The sequence below is a fragment of the Plectrocnemia conspersa genome, unplaced genomic scaffold, assembly GCF_051122295.1.
Source record: "Plectrocnemia conspersa isolate PC_06_02 unplaced genomic scaffold, ASM5112229v1 ptg000012l, whole genome shotgun sequence".
Taxonomy (NCBI): domain Eukaryota; kingdom Metazoa; phylum Arthropoda; class Insecta; order Trichoptera; family Polycentropodidae; genus Plectrocnemia; species Plectrocnemia conspersa.
Genome location: NW_028277176.1, coordinates 11096067 through 11120772, shown reverse-complemented (window position 1 = coordinate 11120772; position 24706 = coordinate 11096067). Strand labels below are relative to the sequence as shown.

At 29.7% G+C, this 24706-nt stretch overlaps 3 protein-coding genes across 3 annotated transcripts in view; 1 reads left to right on the top strand and 2 right to left on the bottom strand.

Annotated features, from left to right (window-relative positions):
- Window positions 1-3610: 3610 nt before the first annotated feature.
- On the bottom strand, window positions 3611-5499 carry Dus3 (Dihydrouridine synthase 3). The gene has a single exon (XM_088198959.1). It carries the CDS (start codon window positions 5400-5402, stop codon window positions 3657-3659), a length of 1746 nt encoding a protein of 581 aa, XP_088055085.1. The 5' UTR covers window positions 5403-5499; the 3' UTR covers window positions 3611-3656.
- Window positions 5500-7354: 1855 nt separating this feature from the next.
- Chmp1 (charged multivesicular body protein 1) lies at window positions 7355-11183 on the top strand. Its single transcript, XM_088199994.1, has 4 exons — window positions 7355-7551; window positions 7674-7918; window positions 7978-8198; window positions 10585-11183. Exons 1-4 carry the CDS (start codon window positions 7530-7532, stop codon window positions 10706-10708), a joined length of 612 nt encoding a protein of 203 aa, XP_088056120.1. The 5' UTR covers window positions 7355-7529; the 3' UTR covers window positions 10709-11183.
- A 1592-nt stretch (window positions 11184-12775) lies between these two features.
- The window catches only part of LOC148228188 (QRFP-like peptide receptor), a 76420-nt gene continuing 64489 nt past the window's right edge, over window positions 12776-24706 (bottom strand). The window contains exon 9 of the mRNA XM_088199837.1: window positions 12776-13421. Within this exon, the coding sequence (XP_088055963.1) occupies window positions 13209-13421 (213 nt within the window). The 3' untranslated portion in view covers window positions 12776-13208. The remainder of the gene's footprint in view (window positions 13422-24706) is intronic.

Genomic DNA, 24706 nt, shown 5'->3' with positions numbered 1-24706 from the left:
GATCAAATATTATAATACAATAATACTAAAAAGCGAAACCGTGATATTTAAAATAAAACAATAATAATTATTTATTTCTGAATTTTGATAATTTCTATTTAATTACTAAATCATTATTTAAACTAACTGAAATGTAGCAAGATGTCATTTTATTTATCACATTACACCCAGTGCATGTTTAAACAAAATTGTACAAATAGACTGCCAAAGCACTAAAAGTTTCTAACATTTCTATAAATGTAAAGATAATAACTAAGAAGTGGATAATATAGAAATGAAAATTCTAAAACGAAAGTGTTGTGATTACATATTTATTTTGTGAAAAATGTTTTCGAGATTTAGTAAAGAATTATTGCTATTTATCATTTATTTAAACAATGATTGCTCATATAATTCATATTTTATTTTATACTGTATATATCAAAGCTTTTGTCAAATATATTTTTTTATTTGCTCTATTATTGTTTGTCTATCTGTTTATACATTTTTTACGTAGCTTTCGGTATTTATTAATATGCATTTTTTCCATTGTATTATATTCGCCATAAATGACAATTATTTCTTTAATTTTAGATTACACCTTCGAGAGTATTTCTATTGAATAAAAAATTGCCTTAACATTGCCTATATAGTAAAACTTGTTGAGGTCAATTTATTATGTCAAATAACGCCTATAACTCGATCGAATAAATTGTTGATTCTTAAATAATCATGTTGCATATTTTGCGAATATAGTTTATGCTTATAAAATGCCTTAGTAAAAAATATGCAACATACTGCTACGACGCCTTCTTTGTTGATATATTGTAATATAAATTTTTATCTAAAGCAAAAAATTTGTGTAAATAATATACACTGTGTTTCGTGCTCAAAATGAAATCTTATATAATGTTAAAAAATCACCATCAGGGTATATACCACATGTATATTTTTATACGTAAATTAGATTTATATTTTTCTATACCTGCAATCGTTATTGTGTAGACGTTGATATTAAGTTTATGCTTATAAAGATTGCCTAAATTTAATGTGTTTTAAGCGTCTAGATAAACTTGCACTGATAAATTATTTTTTTCATTTGCGATTAAATTAGTACTTTTATTTTTATACACATGTAAATTACGTGTTATATTTAAAAAAATAGCAAATGTTTTATGAAAATAATAATATCACTGTTATAACTTGAATTGTCTTCCTTTGATGTATTATATAATGGCACTAAGTGAATTGTTTGCAAATTATTGTAGCTAAATTAGGGTGCTTCTATTATGTATACATACATATATATACAACATTGTTGAAAAAATATTGTTAAAATGATTAGTATACATTTTAATTTTAATTTCATTATATAAAAGTATTTTTAAAACAAACTTATGCTCATTTCGTAATAGGTTTATGTAATACAATTCATTTCTGATTAAATACTGTATTGTAAATGATTAGTATAATTATAAAATAGAAAGTATTTGATTTATATAATGTACATGTGATATTATTTTTACAATTAAAACAATTATATGTACAATTTTTAAAATGTATCTAAATATATTCTACATTATTCCTATATATTTGTATATTGTTTTATTGTAATTATAGCTAAATAAATCATTCGTATTTGAAAGATGATTGTATATATATTAGGTGAAATTTCGAATCTGAAGGGTTGACTGAGTATCATGGCACAGACACAACTAACCAAGCACATGATGAGGTTCCCAAAAACCTATCTAAACTTGAATTTATTTTTGGGCAATAAAAACATTAACTCGGAACTTAAATTATGTACCTATTTAATACAAGTTGAGTTAAATTAATTTATTTTTTGCTAAATATGCTTATTCAATTTAATTTCCTTTGTAGTTGCAATTATGATTCTTTATCACTTAAGAGTGAATCTAAAACCTGTTTGGGAATCTTCATTTAAAGAATATCTTAATATCGAATCGTTGTGCAGTGCCCTCAAATATTGACAATAAACCAGATTTTTATACAAAGGAAAGAAAATTGTCAATCAAAGAAATGAAAATTGCAATTAAAAAATTGGGAAATAATTTACAGAAATAACTCTAGCCATTTAGGAAACGAAATTCTACGGATCCTAACCTAGCTAAGGCTAGTTACTTTATTTCACATAAAATTTCGAATGCCAATAAATCATTATCACTGAATTTATGATAGATTGCATGATTGATAAAGCAGTGTTAATGTCCTGACAAAAATAATCTTTTCGAAATACTGCTCAACTTGCAATATGTATCAGAGGAATAAACGATCAATTTGAAATAATTAAAGAATTAGCAAGTTTGCGAGCAATGAAAGATACTACTACAGGCGAAGATTTATTGTTTGAAGTTAATAAATGTCTTCCTGACTTACGAATAGGCTTGGAAAATATGATGGAAAAAATATTCAGGGATCAAGTCAAGTCAATCGATCCAAATAAAAAAAAGGATTTTTGCACAGCATAATTCACCAGGTTTTATTTAGAAAAGTTTTAAAATTGAATTATGTAGTAAAAGTTGTGGCTGCTGTTGTGAACTTTGTTAAAAGGCAATCTGCATCATTTTTGAATGATTTTGAATCTGAACATACAAACATTCCATATTACTCACTTGAGCCTGGGATGTGTTTTTAATTAAGTATGGAAATTAAAAGAGTATATCGTCCTATTCTTAGAAATAAAAGAGAAAATAAATTATGTTCCTGTACTGAGACAGACTTCTTGACTTATCGATTTTTGTTTTTCGGTTTATATTTTAAATTATCTGAATAAATGAAATATTAAACTACAAGTGAAAAAAATAGTATATGAAGTGTTTAATTTTATGAAAGCATTTAGATAACTTTTTTCTAAAAATCTTAGATAAAGCAATTACTTTCCTATTATGAAAAAAATATCAGTACGACATATTTCAAAAATATAGTTCAATATTTCAGACAGACGAGACAATTTCTTATGGAAGTTGAAAAATGCATTTGAAAAATTATAGCAAATGTTGACTTTAATGGAATATACGTAAGTGTAACTTTTCTTTTTGTCAACAATATATCTTTGATATGATCATCCAATTTTCGCATGAAGTGTACTTGATAATAGTACTAAATATGACATTCGAATGATTAACTTTTGTAGTAAAAACAATATATCTATAGTCTATTTATTTTCAAGTCAGTGCGCAATAACATTCAACGTGTAATCATAATGTGGTCTTAAATTTCTGCCCGCTTGATCAATTGATTCCTTGAGAATGACCAATCACAGGGCAGAAATTTAAGAGAACATTACGATTACTCGTTAAAACGATGTTATTGCACACTGACATGAAAATAAATGGACTATAGACATTTATTATGTTGACGATAATATTAATATCTTTTATTTTACTCAAATTATAAGAAACTGCACGTTGAAATAAATTTGGCATAATTATTATTTTTATTTTGTATTTCCTCAAAAACTACTAGTATCTAGCGATCATCCGTTTAGTGACAACTGAAATACATGAACGTTTAATTGTGTAAGCAAACATAAACATTAACTAGCATGATAGCCCAGTAGTGTTATTTTTTTTCTATTTAATTAGGAATCTAAGAATACAAATAAAACTATAAATTTAACAATTAACAATATTTATTTAATAGGAAGAAACAACTTATTTATATGAGTTGGCTTTGTGTTTTGGTAAAAATTGGAATCCATCCGGCACAGGTCCCAACAGCATCTCGCTCAGCTTGATCCAATCGGCGCAATTCGAAGACGCCATCAAAGTCTCCAAATCGTCCCTGCCGAAATAATACGGAGGTCTTTCGTTAATCTTCTGCGGCGGTCTCTCCAACAATCCGATGGGAACATAGCGATACAAGAACGAGCACCATTCCAACAAGAACCGCCTCGTATTCTCCACGCCCCTGGAATCGGCTCCCCAATGACTTAACCCATAATTCGCGTACTTCTTCAACATTTCAAAGCGCTCACTGCTGCTTATGTCCCACAACCTTTGCTCTTTGATTTCCGTGAAAATCCAAGGCTTGATCAGACCTCCTCGGCATATCATCACACCGGAAACGTTTGGAGCCACTTCTCTAGATTTTATATAATCTTCGTAAGACATCACGTCTCCATTTCCAAACACCGGATTCGGTTTACATAGTGCGGCGCATTCGTTAATGTATGGCCAATCGGATAATTTGGTATATCTTTGTTCGCGAGATCTTCCATGAACGGTAACCAAAGAAGCGCCCCATTCGAAGAACTTAGGTGCTAGGTTATGAGCTATCTTTGTGCCTTGATGAACTCCGATTCTAGTCTTAATCGTAAACGGAACCGATAGGAGAGACGAAGCGCATTTAACTGAAATTTCTAAGACATTCTGTCTTAATAACATGCCGCAGCCTCCTCCTCTTTGATATACAAGATCAATCGGACATCCTAGGTTGAGATCCACAAAATCTACATTAATCTCTTTATTGACTACGTGAGCTACTTTAGATATAACGTACGGATTTGTACCGCATATTTGAACTCCGAATAGGTCTTCACTTTGATGACGCTTAACCAAAGCCCATTCTTGCTTAGTGCCTTTGAGCAACGAATCACACATAACCATTTCCCCGCACGTTATATCGGCTCCGAATTCTTTACAGATGCGCCTGAAAGGAAGATTCCCTAACGTAGTCAAAGGACCGAGATACAACTTATCCTTCCAATCTATCTTCTTCTTTTCGCACTCTCTCAATGGAACAATATCCTCGTCCGTCACATCCCCTAAAGCTTTAGCGTCAGCGTCTTTTCTTCCTTTAACCCTTTTAGTTTCTAACTCGACTATTTTCTCAATATCCTTAAAATTATACTGCCTTCTTTGCAAATTGATCAAAGCGTCAAACTTGATGCAATTTGAAGTTTCGTCGATCCATTTAGATAACTTTTCATCGTCGACTATATTATGTCCTTCAGCCGATAAATGAGACGATCCGAAACGGCAACGTAGCCCCCAAGGACACTCTCCTCTTGTCTTGTAAACATAGCAATCGCCACCGTTGATGCTAATGTCTTCCGTTTTAACCTTTAAATATTCAACAGGGTCGTGTATATAAACGCAATTTGCAAATTTACAATTTTCAGGTTCTTTCCCAACGTGTACATTCACTATGCTATTGCAGGGTAACGAATCAGGAGCTTCCCGTTTAGGCCTAGGCCTACCTTTGTTTTGTCCTCTCTTCTTCTGCTTCCCATTGTTTTTCTTGTCGTTATTTTTTTCTCCATTTTCCTCGAGCTTTATCTTTTTAGCTTCCGGTTCGTCGGTTGCTTCTGTGTTTGGTTTAATTTCGACCTTTTCGATAATAATTTCCTTTTTAACCATAAATTCATTTTTTATAGCGCAATATCCATCGCTTGTCATTGTTGTGAATTGTTATTATTCAATCATTAATATTTTTTTGAAGATGAAAAATGTTTGACGGATAAATTCGAAACGTCAAACTGAGCTAACCAAGAATACGAAGCATGGTGATTTAGGTGTTGCCAATCTAAAAATATAATTGAAATATAATGACTAAATTGAATCGCAACAGAATTTATGCAAATTTATAATTTAAAAGAACTACATAATCACTTATTTATATCTTTGTATGTTTTTCCCACCTCTCTGTTTTTTAACGCACATTTAAAATCAATGGTAAAAATAAATAATATCACTACACAAACTTGGCATTTATCTTTGGTAAAAAATACATATAAAATAAATTCTTTATTATGTAAAAGCTAATTTAGTAATTACCGTACTATTTTATTATTCATTTGAATATCGCGCGAATCAGTCTCGCCCAAAGTTTAACTTGTAATTTGTTTTACATAATATTCTAGGTTATATGGAAATAAAAATGATTCAAAGATTTACAAATCATGGACACCACTTGAAATCAAAATTCAAACCATGGATTTGCCAACTTGTAATATAATTTTAATATTCACTTAACACACTTGCCTGCATTTTATTAATTATTTGTAAACGTTATTAATGCATAATACAGTGAACATACTCACGACAGCTCCAATTATTGTTTAAATTTGCCAACAAGTCATATAAACTTAGTTTGGCTTTGCAATTTAGACATTATTCTGAGAAAAACAGTGAAAAATAATAATCGTAAAAATAGACCTGGAAACACGTAGCATAAAGGCCTATCCAAACAGAGAGCGAAGCGAAGGCGTGGCGAGGCGTTTTTATTTTGTAATACACCGAGTCCTTCGAGTTTAGTCACACAGAAAGCGAACGCGAAGCGTTCCGAGGCGTTTTCGTGGCGAAGCGAAGGCAAAGCATGCCGGTTGTGATTGTTTACAAACTATTCGTTAGACATACGAAAATAAGTGTAAAATCGGTATTCATAAGATTCAATTATGGAGCCTATGATACTCTCCATAGTCTTCCCGGGTTTTATTTCTGTCGTGTACCCAAATTCTTTACCCTTTTTCTTATTTTTTAATATTAAAACACATATCTTGTTTTATCAAGTATGGCTTCACCGCTTCAAACAGTGGGCAAAACATAAAAATTTTCGTAGTTGTCATCTTCCTTAGATTTTTTTATTTAATTTAATTTATTCAAATGCGTGTAGAGATATTTTTCAGTAGACATCGTTTTCTCTTAACACGTTTTTTTATAGCTAAAGGCTATTATTATTGCAATATCAGCATATTTTACTGCAATTCGTCGTTTTTTTTAAATGGAAACTGATGCCAGATTAAACGTGCAACTTATGTATTAGAGGTCAGCTAGGTATAATCCTCCCTCCTGTCTATGATTGATAAACGAGGCACCATCGGCCATTAATCTCCAGTCAACTTTTGTCCAAGAATGTGCTGTCCTCGCCGCCGTCCCGTCAGTGTTACCAGAGTGTCGTCAACTTTTGGTCGTAATAAAATAAATGCATAAATAGGTCCCCACACATTTAATTTGCAAAACTAAAATGTAGAAAGATAAAAATACTAAATATCTAAGATGTATCACAGTTTTTAAACATTTTTCAATCAGCATTAGCGTAAAACTTTGCAATTTTGCAAAAAAATACGAATACATGTAAATTCTTAAAAATCTAAATTTATGATAACTAACGCAGACAAATTATTGATCTTAAATAAACTTCAGATGTTTTATTTAGCTTTAAGAGAAGATTGATAGCAATAATATAAAATAAAAATATATATTTATTTTTACAAATATAAAATAGTATTTTATTTTATTAATTTTAATTTTAAGAAAACGTATTATTTAAATCAACTTATTTTTTCATTTATTTAAAAATAATATCAGTTTTTATTGTAGCAAAATACTATTATTTATACCTAGTAAACAGCTGAACAGTTTTTGCGCTTTTATGGCCCAAGGTTATGACGTCTGTGCGCAACACTGACAGTTGTGACTCATTTTCGGGTGTTTAATTCGCTTCACGATAGCAATTGAGCTGATTGTGTAGCTTCATTAAATTCTATATCGTTAAATTCCAAGGAATCCAAAACGGGGAACGAAATGTCTTCGTCTGCAATGGAAAGTATCCTTTTAAACTGTCGAAAACTTTCACCACATATGTAAATAAAAGATAAGTGATTGGTATTTCTTTTTAACTCATTCAATCATGTAAAATTTGCGTTTTCCTTAACAATAATATCACAGAACATCTATTTAATCTAAAATTTGCCGTGAAAGATCTGGAGCGAAGCTCAAAAAAATGTGAAAAAGAAGAGAAGCTCGAGAAGAACAAAGCTAAGAAGGCGATACAGAAAGGCAACATAGACGTGGCTCGAATTCACGCAGAGAATGCTATTCGGCAAAAAAATCAATCATTGAATTATCTCAGAATGTCGGCTAGAGTTGACGCTGTCGCTAGCAGAGTCCAAACAGCTTTGACCACCAGAAAGGTATTTATCTTGTTATTTCTCCAATTATTTGCTGTATAATGATGTTTTGCTTGGTTTAGGTCACACAATCCATGGCAGGTGTCGTGAAAGCAATGGATGCTGCCATGAAATCTATGAATTTAGAAAAGATATCAGGATTGATGGATAGGTTTGAGAGTCAATTTGAAGATTTAGATGTTCAATCTTCATATATGGAAAATACAATGTCGGAAACGACCACGACATCTGTGCCGCAAGCTGACGTAGATAATCTTCTTCACCAAGTCGCTGACGAAGCTGGGTTAGTACTTAAAATAGTTGATAAAATCATAATATATATCAGAAAATGGGAGATATTTATTAAATGCAGGGCTTAAAATGTGATTTTTCTTATTTTTTTTGTTGAAAAAGTAACATTTGAGCTAAATTTATGTAAATTTTTATTTTTTAAAAATGTCAATTAAAACCAGAATTAAACATTTATAAGTATTTAAAAGTAATAAGCAACTGTTGAGCGATTTTAATGGCTATTTATTCGCCAATCGTGAAAAAAAATAAAGCAGAAGTTCATCATAGAGGCATGGAATGACTCAATAATACTGACAAACAAAATGATTATTTATGGTCACTTGGCCATTATGGCTGACCAGCCCAAATGATTACCACTGCCTAAGAGTAGAAAATATATAACAAAGGGTTATAGAAAACTTTCACTCAAAAATATTATTGGCACCAGGAGCCTGCCTAGGTTTTGCAATACCGGTATTGGGGAAAAAATCGACCTTCGATACTACCAGTAGTAATACCAGTATTACAAAATAAAATACTGGTAGTAGCGAAATTTTTTTTCCAATTTGTGTGTTTTATTAGTTAAAAACGATATCTCCATAGCTTAAAACTACAAAAACAGCGATGCCCATATTGCTTAACACTTAACCGGCGGGTCGTTTTTTTTCCCGTATGATCTGTAAAAATGGGCTGTTTCGCGAGAATTTTACGCAACACAGATTTTTAACAAAAATATATGATAACTTTTGAATTAAATGGAATTAAAAAACAAAAATTTATCAAATGTTCTGCATTGTATTGGTTCATATGTTAAAATTATTTTATCAATGGTTTTCATTCCGTGGGTTGCATAAAATAATAATTAATATCATAAAATTTGCTTTATTCTACTTTATTATATCTCTAGTTTAAAAAAATAGATAATAATTAATTATGTACATAAAATGAACTATGTGAATTATCATATGTAAATTATATTTCGGTCTTCCATGGGCTAAATTTGTTATGCCAAGCTTTGTCATGCTTTTAAAGTAATTTACGATGTGTTTTATTACTTTAGCTTGTTGATGCAAAGAGTTTTTTTATTGTCCCCCACATGTGAAGTTGTGGCGACAATAAAAATATTTTCGCCTTGAAATATTTTTTTTCTTGTAGTACAAACCTTCATTCATATATGTCATCACAAAACACTTTAGTGTTTGCGGGTAGAAACAACTGGACCCGTCGTTAAACGTCAGAAATCGTAAAAGGTAGTTATTACCTGTTCCGCCGGTTACCGCCAGTGGACGAAATCGGTAAATACTACCTGACCCGCCGGTTAAGTGTTAAGAGCAGAAGCGAGAATAAATTATGCTTATTGTAGGGGATTAACCTAAGTAGAGTTATTGGCATAGGATATCAAAGTTGAGTAATATTATGTAGTATTTACGCATTTTATATTCTATAATATTCACATATACATTTATTATTTAAATTTAATTATCGTTAAATATGAGTAGTAATAAATAACCATATGAGGGATAAATCTTTTGAAAATGAATATTGATATATTCTAAAATAAATATTAAACATGCAATAATTAAAATTAATATATATAAATAAATAACACCTTAATCACATAAATTTGTTTTTAGAAAAAAATATTTCGCATTTTGAACCGTTTACAATTTTCGATGCTCTCCTTTCTCAGAAGATATTTTATCAAAAATGACGTTTTTCAATACTTATTGTTCCAAAAGATATAAGATTTTCTGTCCCCATTTTTAAAAATATTTTTATCAATTTCACAATAAGCAATCTCTAGGAGTTAATCTTACTTCAATCAATCCATAAGAAGGCTATGTCACCACTCCTTAGACTTTCTGTATATTTCATATAAGGGCCGTAACATATCTGCCTTATCCTCTTGGCTCGTGTGATCATTATAATGCTTTACATGTATCAACTTGTTTTCGTTGAAAACATGACTTGTCGGTTCCATTATAATTTGATATGAAATGTCGGTTCCATGATAATTTGATATGAAATGTGATTATCTTTCGCATATAATACATATATATTTTGTTCAAGCATACCATAGTCAGAATTTCAAAATAAATAAAAAAAATCAAATGATCACTTCAAATTTTACGTTAAATGGCTGAGTGTTGAAAAGAAATATTTATTTTCTGACAATTAACCGATATCACACTGGTGTTACTATCTATATGGGCAAATGCAAGTTCTTCCTTTTTGTGATGCTAGTAATTATTGTTTCTAGGAAGAGTTTTGACTGTAATTTGAGGTTTAAATTGTTGTTTTGTTTGTAAAAAGTTAAGAATCATAGTGTTATAGTAAACCATAGTGAAGTATTGTATCACTGGATTAACTAACATGTGTAACAATGTGATATGTTTCAGATTGGAGTTAAATATGGAGCTTCCGCAAGAAGTCACAGGCAGCTCAATCGGAACCCCCAGTGTGGTTTCGCAAGAACAAGATGAACTCACTCAAAGATTAGCCCGTTTGAGACAGGCCGAATAATTTTATTGTTAATATTTTTAAAATAACAATACATATGTATGTAATTATGTAAAATATATAAGTTTCACAGAAAACACTGGAAGTGTCGCTTCCTCTACTTTCACTTAAATTTAAATTATTTATCATACTTCTACTATAAATTGCTTTCAAAATTCTTAAAATTAAAAAAAACTTACCCTTCTGGTAGACAAAAATGGTGAGTAATACCAGTGACTTTATTATAAACAGTTGATATTTATTATAAATTAGTTTAAAGTAAATTAGCTTTTTTAAAAATGCCTTAATAAATCATTTTTATAAAAATAAAAAAATATATTTTGCAATTTAAAAAAGTGCTAGCTATGTTTTTATTAGGAAACAAAATTTTTAGTTGCTTTCGTCGAAACCAATTCACGATGATTTAATTATGTTTATTTTTGTATTCAAGTATGTTTATTGTATTATTAAAAAGTTAAAATAAATTATTTTTTAAGAATGCGATTTTTTGATGATTAAATACTTTATACATATAAATAAAATACTCTTTTGTAATGCACTTTCTTTAAATTTTGATATATAATTGTAATAGGGTTTATTTCTTCTTGAACATAAATAATGCTGTTTAAAGCCTTAACTATTTTTACACTTGTAAAAGCTCTTTTATTTGTATATCAAATTTTTAATCTTGTAATTTTATGAACTACAATTTATTGTGTTTCTACAAAGTCACCATGGCTTCCAATGCAAGATTTCCGGTGATTAGAAAATGCACAGATAAATAAAAATATATATTCGGCGACTGTGTGATGTTAAGTTTGCAATGAGTTACAGTTAGCTGCTACAGATGTTCAATTTTGTAACTAGATTATTACATGGTATGATAATATGTATATAATTATGAGCTGTCACGTTGTAAAATGACCCAGTTCCTCCAATGCTGCTCTAGGTCCAGGTTTGCCAACTGTATCGGTCCCCAACATATATTTTGTGCATTTGTGCAGCAAGTGGACCTAAATTATTTTTGTCTGACCTGAACCTCTTTCCTTCCATTGCCTCCTTGCAATTTAATCACTTGGTGAGTATGCTGAATATAAATGAACAATTACATCTCGTTAGTTGCAAAAGTGAGCCAGTATAATCTTTTTGGCAGATGGTGTGGAACATCATGGACAACACAATCTGCTGATCCATTACTCATCTTCAGAATTGAGGCTATTTTATTAACTGTAACTCAAAGATTTTCCTTTGCGATGCCTTAAACTGCTGTAATGCCTCTACTTGGTGTGATTCATCTTTTTAAGAAGTATCTGCTACAGAACTGATGCTGTTTTGGTAATTTTTAGTCTACTCATACACTTACCGAGGTGAAAGACATGCATAAATCATACTGAATTTTAATTTAATGATGAATTCAGTGTTTAAAAATTGAATGTTGTTTTACTTTGGTGTATGTTGCAAGTGCGGCGGTTATTTTAAGCTACTGTTGTTCTTTTGTGTTACATTACTGATTTGTAATGACACCAATAGTCCGCTTTTTAAACTATGATATTCATATATATCACTTTAACCAATTTACAGAGCAATAAAGTGGTATTTTGAATTCTTATGGACTTCCATAAATCAAGGCAGAATGACAGCGTAAAATGGCTGGCAGCACAGACTTACACAAACGGTATCTAGCGATTTCTATAAAAGTTAGAACTTGTAACTTTCTTCAAATTTAAATTACTGTCCATTGAGTTAAAATAGTCTTCATCCAAATTTATTATACATAGATAAACTTTTAGTCGGGGGATAGTTTTGGGGAATCCTAGTCATGATCGAAGAAAGTGCATTGAAATATTATTCTGCAAGTTTCGACAAGAAACATTTGAAATACTTAGGTAGCATCTATCACTATCTATTTAATATTACTTTAAAACTATAAATCTCCATCAGGATTTATATATGGTTTCCAATTATTGTATTTGAATCTGGTTCCAGTAGAAACAGAACAAATATAATGTTAAGCTTACACCAAGGCTTCGGTTAAATCTGTGAGTGATTGTGAATTAACTGGTAATAAATTCATAAATGTCAATCAAATACAATATTATTTTACCAAAAAATTTACTATGTAAGCATACATTGGCAATATTATTATTTATAACATCCATATAAAATATATATATACTATTAATTGCGTACTTATACACTTTTACTTATTTACAAAAATAATATGTTAACATTTTTACATAGTCGTCTTAGAAATTAACATTTAAATAATATTTGTACATGTGATAACTTAGTTTTATCTTAACTCAATGTCATGGAAAATATAAAATTAAAAAAATTATCATTATTATAATATATAAGCATTACGGATGCACTGTTTTTACACATACATTTATATTTAAGTCTTTATTTTGATATATTAATAATTTTATTCGATGTAAAAATTTGTGCTAAGACTCTACCAATGAGGTAGATGATAGTTAACGTCCATGTGGGAATACATGAGCCGGTCACGGTTGGCGCACTCTCAAATGTACTCGGGATCCGAGTGCCTCAGTGAACGGTCGTATTCATGGTGGCACCTGTGGATCGGACAGGTGAAATCGTTCGGACTACATAGAGCGAACTGGGGACGTCGTGTCCCTGTTGGGCCGGCTGTCCCCACGCACTGAAGCCTTCTGGAGACGCGGCCCCCTGATGTTGTTAGCTGCGTGCCCACGTTCCTTTTGAAACTGTGCATCTGGAAATTAAATTGGCAAGCATTACTCATTTGAAACATAAATAGGTATTAAGCAATCGCAGACAAACTTATAAAACTAATGATTTTTCGGTTAGCAAAATAGGGTGAAAATTTAAACGACTTCAAAATTTTCAAGAGAAGTGTAATACGATATGGTTTTGTTATATATTTTATTCAATATCGCACTGGAAGTTTGTCTCTGGCAGTAGTTTTAGAAATACTTGTTCTTTCGGGTGAGTTTGAATTTGGTTTAGGTTAAAGGTAAAAATAATTCTAACCCATTGTCTATGTAGTACGGCAGTATGATGGACATTTTTTAAACAAATCACTCAATGTTTCTAGTAAATACGTTTGATATTTTGAAACTATTTTGTAATAGTGACATTACATTTGTGAGTTTATTTTTATAATTTTTTTTTAGTTATTGTTATACAAATGTTTTAAGATATTTTATGATAGTGAGATGTGTGAAATCAATTTTCAAAGAGAGTCATAATAATAAATGTATGGATTTTCTTGCGCTTATAAAGAAACGGAGCAGTTCAGAAATTCGGTCATGGTGTGATTTTGTAACTTAGGTTGCATAGTTGATTGCGTTGTTATGGTCGCGAATAAGATATTATAAAACTACTTTGAGAATAATTCGACGCAGCATCACAACAACTAACGATAGCTCGTACCTATCCATACTATTATATCAATATACTCTACAAGCTGTATAGACATATTCAACTGTTATAACTTAAAAATAATTTATAAAACTTTGTAATTCGTTATTAAAAATAAAGGAATGTGCCTGGGATAAGTACTGTACAGCGTAAATGTCTGTAGCACCTAACACTTTATTAAAATACAATTAAAAAACTTCCACACAATGAAGTGTAAGGAGAAAGGTTGTAATAGTTTTTGATCAACGATCCATTAAAACGAAACTGAAAAGTACCAAAAAATGCTGAGACCAATGATTCACTACTCAACGGAGAAAAAGTACTCCGAAAATGGTCGCTTGTACGGAATGAGAAATCATAAAAAACTATTTATTTACGAGTTAAAATTGAATGTAAATATTGCAAGGAGATTTTGTGGCGAAATCAAAATATAAGATATAAAATTATAAATCTTCAGTATAATAAAAGCAATGAATTGCATGTTTTACAAAGGCAGAGTTGATCAATACAAAGAACACCGGACGGGATTGCGTAATCTAAAAAGGCTCGTCTCTAGTGTTCAGGTAAGATTACGATCAGCCGGCGTACAAAGTATTTTTCCGCCGGCCGAAATTTCTATATTCGAAATATGACTTGTAGGGTTATCAACCATATCAGCTGAGTCTCTTTGAGTTATATCCACCGCTTACTGATCCAAATATAATCATTTGCAGAACAGACTATACACAAGGAGCTGCCGACAGCAAAATATTTGTTAGAAACGCTTTTTCATTTCGAAAGTGTAATAAATATCTTGTTTTATTAAAGTTATTCTGTCTAAGAACGTAGCGCCAAAGCTTCACATATATTTAGACATCCAGTATACTGTGCAAATAACTGCAGAAAGAAGCAGAAAGTAGAGTAAAACGTTGAAACAATTTTTCCTACAAGATTCATCCACAACATTGGATACTGATAAGAACATCATGTCACGCGTTTAACATTTTTTTATGTTAATTATATTTATAAGTGATTTTATTTAAATGAAATACATAGCAAAAAGTGCAACTGAAAATTTGGCTATAATAAAGGATTCGTTATTCGGAATCTCGTAAAGCGAGGTATGATGTAAATAATATGTATGTATTTATTCTAATTTGTCTCAGCAAATGCTTTAGCAATAAAGCATTTGTTATTGTATAACAAAGTTTGTCAAAGTAGAGGTTCTGGACTGGCAAATAATCTTGAGTTTAATCATATATTGGATACAGATTACTTGGAAGATATAATTATTATCATTGAGCACTGAATCGGGTCAGATGCTCTATCAACGGGATTGAGTGCTGAAAGGCGAAAGCTAAACGCCTTTATTTAAAAGTAATATATATGGATATTGTTAGAAACTAATTTGAACTGAAACAGGCAAAGTTTATTCCAACATAAACTAATTACCATAATTTATTTTATCATAACAGCGTTTCACTTGATATCACGTGAACTTTTTTTAGTCGGACGAGAATTTAGCTATACAAATTGATATATTTATTAACAAAAAGAAAAAATTCAATTTTTGTAAGTGGAACATGTAAAATTTATTTTCACTTGAATTTTTAAAATGCTTTAAGATGCAAAAGCGCTTAGGTTCTCCATTCTCCAGTAACCATAAATAACAAAGAGGATTAGCGATATATATTTTTGCTATCTCCATTTCAATAATTTAAAATTAAGCTTTTGTATAGCTATGTTGATTGAACCTATTGACTTTTTATTCCTTAATTATTATATAATAAGGAATTAAAAATCATAGATTTTTTTAATAATCTTTTATTTAACTTAAAGTAAAATTCTAAGGATTTATTTATGTATAAAATAAATATGTATATTTTTTATAAATGTGTTATTTTATTTTAACAAAAGGTTGTGAGATAATTTGTCACAAAGTTTTAAGTATTTAATTCATAAATTGTCATTTTTATTATTAATATTTTAAGGTTCGTTGGTCTCGTAAGCTAAATATTATTATACATTTTAATTATAAATCATAATGTTATTCAAAGTTCGGCAAACGTCTTTATTTAATGCTTTAACTAATATTGTATTTAATTCACTCGCAATAAAAAGGGCATTCCAACATCATCTATTAAATCTAATTTACGTTTTACATTTAATTTTTTAATTTCTTTCCGGCGCAATTAACGATACAATTGTATCTATTATGAATGGCACCAGCAACGAAAGAATATGAAGCGCTTTTAAAGATAACTGATCGATACCTAAGCACAAAAACCGGCAAATCCGTTTTCCAAGAAGATAGTTACAAATTCAATTGTTGCCGGATTTATGCAAAATCGGACGCACTGCACATGCTAAATAGCTAGAATATTTTAATATGAGATTTAAGATCTACCCCAAATAAGTGATGTTTAGTCAAGTAATATTCATATGATCAAGTTCGCTTATAAGACGGAGTGCTGAATGTCGGAGATTATGAACCTCCTAATCTAACCGCAACCTACAATATAATATTTGATTGTATTCGGTATTATTTATAGCCCGTAAAAATACATATAAAATTATAGGAATATTAATGTATAAAAATTAAACCCTTATAAAATAATATTACAAAAAATACATTTATGTAAAAAAAAGATAGCAAACTTATATTAAGCGAAAAATAACTAACATTACAAAATTAAAGCAAAGAGAAATATTTAGTAATTTTTGATGAATTTAATTATTCAATTGTTATGTAATAACATTTTCTATCGACCCTCAATCGACTTCTAACTATGTCGTATCGACTTCGACCCACATTTATTCGTCTAGTATCTTATAAAAAGCAGGGTTGAACTTTAAGCTTTATGATATATTTCGTTTCGACATCTTCAAACATTTGCCGTTTAACAAAAATAATAAAATGCAAGTATTTGCAAAAAATACACACGGCATACTGGGGAAATGGTAATACAAAAAAGGCATTTAAGTCTATTGTTATTATTTACCGTTACCGATTTATGACTTGATAGTGTTGCTCGCTATCCATCGGTAGATGGTTAGCATCGCTAGCAAGAGATATGAACAGATTTTTTTAAATATTCCAATGCAATTTTGATATCAATAGCACATAATAAATTATTTGACTAGATAATTAATATTATAATCGATTTAGAAGTAACAAAAAATATTTATTTTTTACTTTTGCAAATATGAAACGAGAAGATTCTGTATACACAATTAGCTGATTTATGAATAAAAGATTATAAAACATTCATTCAAAATTTTATGATGCTTTCAAGTTTATAATCCGCGAGAGTTAACAATGGTGGGCACTTAATAAAGTTTCTGTTAATCCTTGACTCAGTAGAAACACATTTTTGTTGTCTACAATATATTGGATCGGGTAAGCCTTTTCACGTATTTTTATGATAAGCAAATTCATATATTAAAATTATTCCACCCTTACGGACAAAAAGCGAAACAAGAGTAATACTGAAATACTTCTTTGTCGATTTTTCCATTTTTCTTTGGTCTCATGACAAAATTTAATCTTGAAAAAAATTAAAATTATCTGAGATACAACTTTTTAAAAATAACATTAGTTTATTATGCGGTGTAATATAAGTTATCAAATTGTTTATACGTTATTCCATGAATATTTTAAAACTGATAAACTTCTCAACCACAATAGTTTTGTAACAAAGAATATTTTTAGCCGCCGTTGTAATTAATTTTGAAGTACTAATTTTAATCAAAATCTTAATTTGATGATTAAAGTTTAGGAACCCCTGTTCTTACTAATATATTTTATTGAACCTCCGCTTTTTGTTTCTTAAATGCAACTCTGAATTTATTTGTGTCCTGTAAATAAAATTCATTTAAATCAATAATTATATACAAGAACGCATCTTATTATATGTTGCCGCGTAGTTTACTATATTATATAGATAAGTGTATTTTTTATTATATACTATTTCAATCTTGGCTTAATAGAAGTGAAAAATATAACACTTTGTCAAGAAAAAAAAATACAAGTACTGCTTTGAAATAAAAATATCAAGCCCGTTTAGTGGTAGAAAAATAATTACGAGTAACACTTTTTTATTGACACTTAGATTCGTCGAAACAACTCGAAAGCCTGTCGTCTCGATTAAGAGCACCACTGGCGACAATGGAGGCAGCCGGCCAAAGAAAAAAAAAACTTGCTTAAAATAACCCGCTGTGATGCTGGCCTGCTAAGAGACCTGAAATAATAAGCCGCCAAGCGATTAGGCAATTAAAGAAACTATGGACGACAGGCCAAGAAAAGAAGAGGAGTGCGTTGTCTTTTATGCTCTAGTTGACGATTAGTGTTCAGTGCCCTGGGCTCAAGCAGAGATCATTTAGAAAATTTTGTTCAAATACGATCTCCAAAAAATATTCAAGAAATCGAGGAGATAACGATACCGTGTAAAATATTATCAAATGGCGCCCTTGTTCTGAGTAAACGACGTATCCATTTAAAGTAATTGGCGCCCCAGGCGACCGCCCGTATAGCTCACGTATTTTCTCGTAAGCACAAGAACGTCATATGGGGGCTGACTAGCTAGTAGTCGTATTTAATTCAATGACATGCATTTTTCTAGCCATATTCAAAGGGGAGGGGAAGGGGCGAAAATATCTCTACCTTCCGTGACCGTTTCGCCACAAAGCTATCATTACTAATTGTATATAAGTTATGACTGCCAATAATATATGTTGCAAACCTCTTTTTTGCAAATTTGTTGCAAATCAAACTTTCTTCGGTTGGTGAAGGTTTTGGCATAGTTATAAAATACTTCGATTTGGATGTTACATATGAAAAATACCATACGTTAAAAAATATAAATGATAAGTTTGAATATACATATTATAGATATAATAATCTTATATAGTATGTATGTACATATAAGATTATTATATAGTGTATATGTATATAATAATAATTTAAACACTACAGTGTTGCCGCGTTTCGACGGTCTTAAATAATTATTTAAAAAAAATTCGAATAAAAATAAATACGATTTAAATATTTATTTGTTTTTCAAATGTTTTTACACGAGTAAAAACAAGATGGCGCAGAGTGCGATTTTTTGTGCGGTTTTACACGTGCATCGTTGTTTTGACCGGTTATAAAGATTCGGAGTGCAAATTAACTAGGTATATTTTAACTATTACAATGTAATTTATGCGATGAATAGAACTAAACATAGATTAAACCATGTAAACTATAATACAACGTGTTTTTTTACAGTGACTCGACCTTCGTCATGAAATGTTGAAGTTTCGCATTCCGTCGACGGGCCTTCGAGACTTAAAAGTGAGTTTTGTACGTTATATTATATTTATCATCTTTAGCTGTATACGATAAATAATAACGCGATAAAACGTTGTTATTAAAAATTATTCGAGTTATGTAGTACATTTTTCTTCGATACGATAATTTAAAAAAAAAAAAAACACTGGTCGACAAATTTTAACTAATGTGTTATCCCTTTAGTTTAAATGCGTTTTTAGTTTAAAAGTATTTAGTATACTTATGTACGAAATAAAGTATTTTTTTGTGTTAGAGGTCAGGTTTTTATTTTACAAAGTTTCATAACATAATTGTTTCATAGTATGGCAAGTACTCAATGATAAAACTATATAAATTACCCTAATTTTATCCGTTTTGCTGCTGATTTGCGCTTGTACGTATCTTGAGAGTCTCTCTGCAACGTCCAGCAATAGTCAACAATAATGTGTAAAAACAAAATTAAAATATTTTAATTAGCCATCGATAAACTTGAATTAGTAAGCCACCCACCCTAAAGTTTCTTTAAGCTTTACAGGAATGCTTCAAATTTTCATACAATGAATCGAATGTATTAGAAGCTTTCTGTTATTTAGAGACTTTTATTTATATTTATGTTGGTTTGAGTCAGTTGAGTTTTTAAAAATAAACGTTTTCAACTCGCTTAGTACCGAAAATGGCTTTTCTCACAAAACTCGTTGTGAGAGTAGTCTAAGATTAATGTTGAAAACGCGACTTAAAAATGTCCCCCGATAAAAGGCAAATACTTACAAATACTCCGTATTGAATAACAAATCTTTAGTGATAGAATATAATAGCTTATTATGAAATGCGAATTCCGACGATTGTCCTTTAATATTTGAACATATAATAATAATAAATTTTGATAAAGTTAACACTTTGTAATGAATATTACTTGTAAAATAATATCTGTACTACTTATGTACTATTTGATCTCATATTTAAACATATTTTAAGTTTTAATTTTACTCATCTTAGTGTAAAAGACATAACAATTCATATACGACATTTTACGAAGTTGTCAGCATCGAATAAGATATTCGATGGAGTCATTTCCTAACGTTTACAAATTTTAAATACGGTGTGAAAGAATGGATAATTATAAATACGTAATGGACGACTCCTTGGAATTTGTACATTAATTTAACCCCATTCTTAACCTCTCATATAAAATTATTAAAAAAATACTAATCTCAGGCAATATTGAAATTCATAATAAAGGAAATATTTCTGTCGAATTTAATAAGAACGGAATGTCGGGTCCGAAACAAAGGTCTGGCGCGGCTTTTCGTTTATTGGGATTTTTTTGCCAAAACCAAGGTGACTCGAAAAATGTATGTATATTTATCAAAGAATTCTCTCACAAATCTCAAAAGTCTGGTGTTAAAAGCTAAATTAATACGTTTTTATAAATCGGACTCGTTAACTCACTTTCAAATATTCCAAACACATCCGGAAGAACTTTAGGTGAAATAATATGAATATTAAAGGAAAAATATAAATATTATAATCTACGCATTGAATATTAAAATATTGCTCTTTTTAAGTGACCTGAATTTAAAGTTTATTTATTATACTTTTATTAATTACACACACGCATATTTGTTTAATGAAAATTCATGAGAAAATAACCAGATTAACTGGGCTGAACAATCCACTATCATAATATAATATATTTTATTATTACATAATAATTTCCAGCCCAGTAGTCCGGGTTGCCAACCTACGGGAGCACTCATATTAAAATTATTTTTATTATTGTTTGTATTCAAAGATTAAAAATATACTCAATTTTTAGTAAATAAGTAAATAAATATGAATAAAAAATATTAATAACGTGATTTTTTATATTTTTAAAATTAATATATCATTTTATTTTACCTAATATTTCACGTTTTACATTTATTTAATAATATTCATACTAGTTTTTTATATTTATAATAAAGTTATATGTTATATGAGCCAGTAATATTTCAGTAATATTCAAATCGTACGCGATCCCTTTTTGTACCTATGACCCTTGAATTTTAAGATAAATTAATTTATTATTAATTATAAAATCAATAAAATGAATAGCTATAACTTAGCATACAGTGTTTCTAAAGTGACTATATATTGTATAATGATAAAATACATCAATATAAAAACATGAATATTTCAATAAAATTTTGGCGGACAGATGGTGACGGGTGGCAATTACACATATTGAGCGAACGGTGATGGGGCACCACCGTCCGTTGTCTTCCTGTCCTGTACTGCCCTCCGCCGCCATGACGCTAGTGTTACTAGATTGCAGCCAAGTTTTGGCTATAAAAATAAATAAATAAATAAAGAAAAAGACCCCCACAAAACGCCTTTTCAGACTCCACATTTATACTTTCTTGACAATTTTATTATATCTGTTGGGCCAGTGATAGCGCAATCATCGTTTCGCTGAATAATATTGCGCTGTTAAAAGGCCGGTCGCTACCAAAGATACTCTAATTGCAACAATTATAAATCCTGATAATAAAAATTATTTAGCAATTATTATAATAAAAAACTAGCAGTTGTGTATAAGAGATATCTCTATTCCTTTACATACATATTTTCTTCCCTCATACTCTATCAACAAAAATCCGGCATATCAGGCAACGGGAAACCCTTTACGCAAATTCTACTCCCAGGATAACTTGAATACTTTGGCTAAGAGCCGTAACGGTTTGTAGTGCCACCATAATTTATTTTTCATTTTTTGTACATATAATTTTTTTTATTTGTGAGGGGGGGGGGCAGATTTAAGCTTTGCCTCGGCACTACTTTCACTTCCTACAGGCCCGATCATACTGGATAGGGGATACATGAATTTTCAGGATTAGCAGCCGACTAGTGTGACTTTATAATAATTTATTTTAGTTATTGGCCATTCCTAAATTGTGATCTTTATGATCTTTTCATTCAAATAAATATAGACAACATGAGCATGGCAGTAATATAAAATTTCTTAACTGACCATTTCAATGAATATAATTATATTATTTATTATTATTTTAGTAGCACAAATTAATGTTTATGATTACTTTTTGGGTAGCGTCTCGTAAATTATTCACGATTTTGAAATCTTGTGTGTTTTCACAGGGTTGATTTATAGACCACCTTTGTTTATGTGACGCTATAGAATTCTTACAAATAAATGGTGAGAAACGAATCTGTATATATATATATATGCATATATCTGATTAAAATTACTTTCCTTTTTATATTTTAAAGCTCAGCAACTTAAACAAAGCTAATGCTGAAAAGTACAAACAATAATATTATTATACATATAAATAATTTAATTTAAATAATTAAATAAATATAAATTATATGAAATAATGCAGAGTGGAAAACTAGGTTATTATTTTGCGACAATAGTAATGTTGTCAAATTTGCCCAAAAGTAGAACTGTGAGTTGTATTGGGCAAAAGACCCCGAAAACAACAAAAAGTATTTTAAGGGATATTTTTCTTAATAAAAAAATTTCAATACGGTCAATATGAGGACTTATATTTCTCATATTAAATTTTAATCGAGCGATTTAATAACCGGAATATGGAATATTTTCTTAAAAATCATGTTTATCGTTTCTGGTTTACTATTATAAAAAAACTCTCACGATAATCTGTCCTTTTATTTATTTTCTCATTCCCACAGCAGAGTTCTAAAACTCACTGGTTTGTCACTCGTTTTTAGCAATTTAATAATATGTTTTGAAACATTTGTGTCAAGATTTGACCTAAATGTAATCTACATAACTTATTTAATTTAATACATTCTCTCTAATAAGCTATTAAACCACACCTTTTACGAATTCTCTCAGAAAAAAGTCTAAAACTAAGATGAATATTCGCGTTCAGGTTACAAAATAATTCCATTTACTATATAAAAAAAAACTATTTCAATATGTCGAAACATTATATTACTCTCTCTTCTGCAAATCGACCATTAAAAAGATTTTTATAGGATATGGGAAAAGTTTGAGGTGTGAACTTGCACGAATAGATCAGGGCAATTTGACTGCGTACATACAGACGTATATAATAATACATTTTCGTCGGCTAAAATATAATATTAAATAACAACAAGGAAATTTCAATTACATAGCAATTCTGAGTTCTTAGCTATTCAACCTTTGAAACTTTTGCAAACGCAGAGTTTCTCTATATACTTATATATGGATTATTCAGTGTGTTTAAATCGGAATTTAAGCTATTCGTTCAAAATCATATTATTATCACATTTGTTTGAATATATTATGTATATTAAATGATACATGTACTAAGGTTATTCGTTAGACAATGGTTAAATTACTCTTTATCATTAATTATTATTTTAATAAAATTATATATTTTTAATATTACATTTTTAATTAAAATATTTATTCAAACATAAATATGGATAAACAAGTCAGTATACGATGAATTTGCATACACAATTCAGCAGTGAATATAGTTTTATGCAAATAATATAAAATCTGAATATGACATTTCAATTAATTCGACATTCGAAATGAAGATGGATTTTCATTTTGTATTTACAATATTCTCATAAGCAATGTTTGCATGAGAAAATATACATTTATTATTAAATACAATTAGTAATTGAACTTTTTTAATTCCGTCGTGGTACTTTAGGTTAACTGTAACATGCTCTAATATTTAATGTCAAACTATAAAAATAGGCAAAGATTACTAATCTGGATGATTTATGGTGATGGAGAAATGAAATGAATATTTGAAGTAAAGTCGTTCTTTGAAAAATTACTTTTTTTTTATTAAAAAATGTGGTTATAAAAGTATTATATGTAAAATCATAAAGTTTAAGGCATATGATAACATTTCGTTTTCTTTATAAAATAAGCAAAAGTTTTAGTTTTAAAATGTCTAAAAAAATCACGATGGATTGTTCCATAATATTCGAATAACTTTTCGAAAATTTAATAATATGTAAAGCAGCGCTTCATCGTATGCTTTAGTATGTAATTTATTCAGGAGTGTGATATGCTAGTTATATATTATATATTATGGCACTTACTGTAAAAAATATTATTTACTTGACCTATAATTAGGTTAATTCGTTTTGGCTTAATTGATTTTAAATATTGTAGTGTTTTGTCGAACAATGTGACTATAATTATGTGAATCTCTGATCATGTGAAAATAAGCCTCCACAACAAAAGCTCCACGGACATTTGGTCCAACGACTAAACATCCACGACAAAAGCTCATACGGCAAATGGTCCACACGCCATTTGGTCCAACGACATAACGTTCATAAATAAAATATTC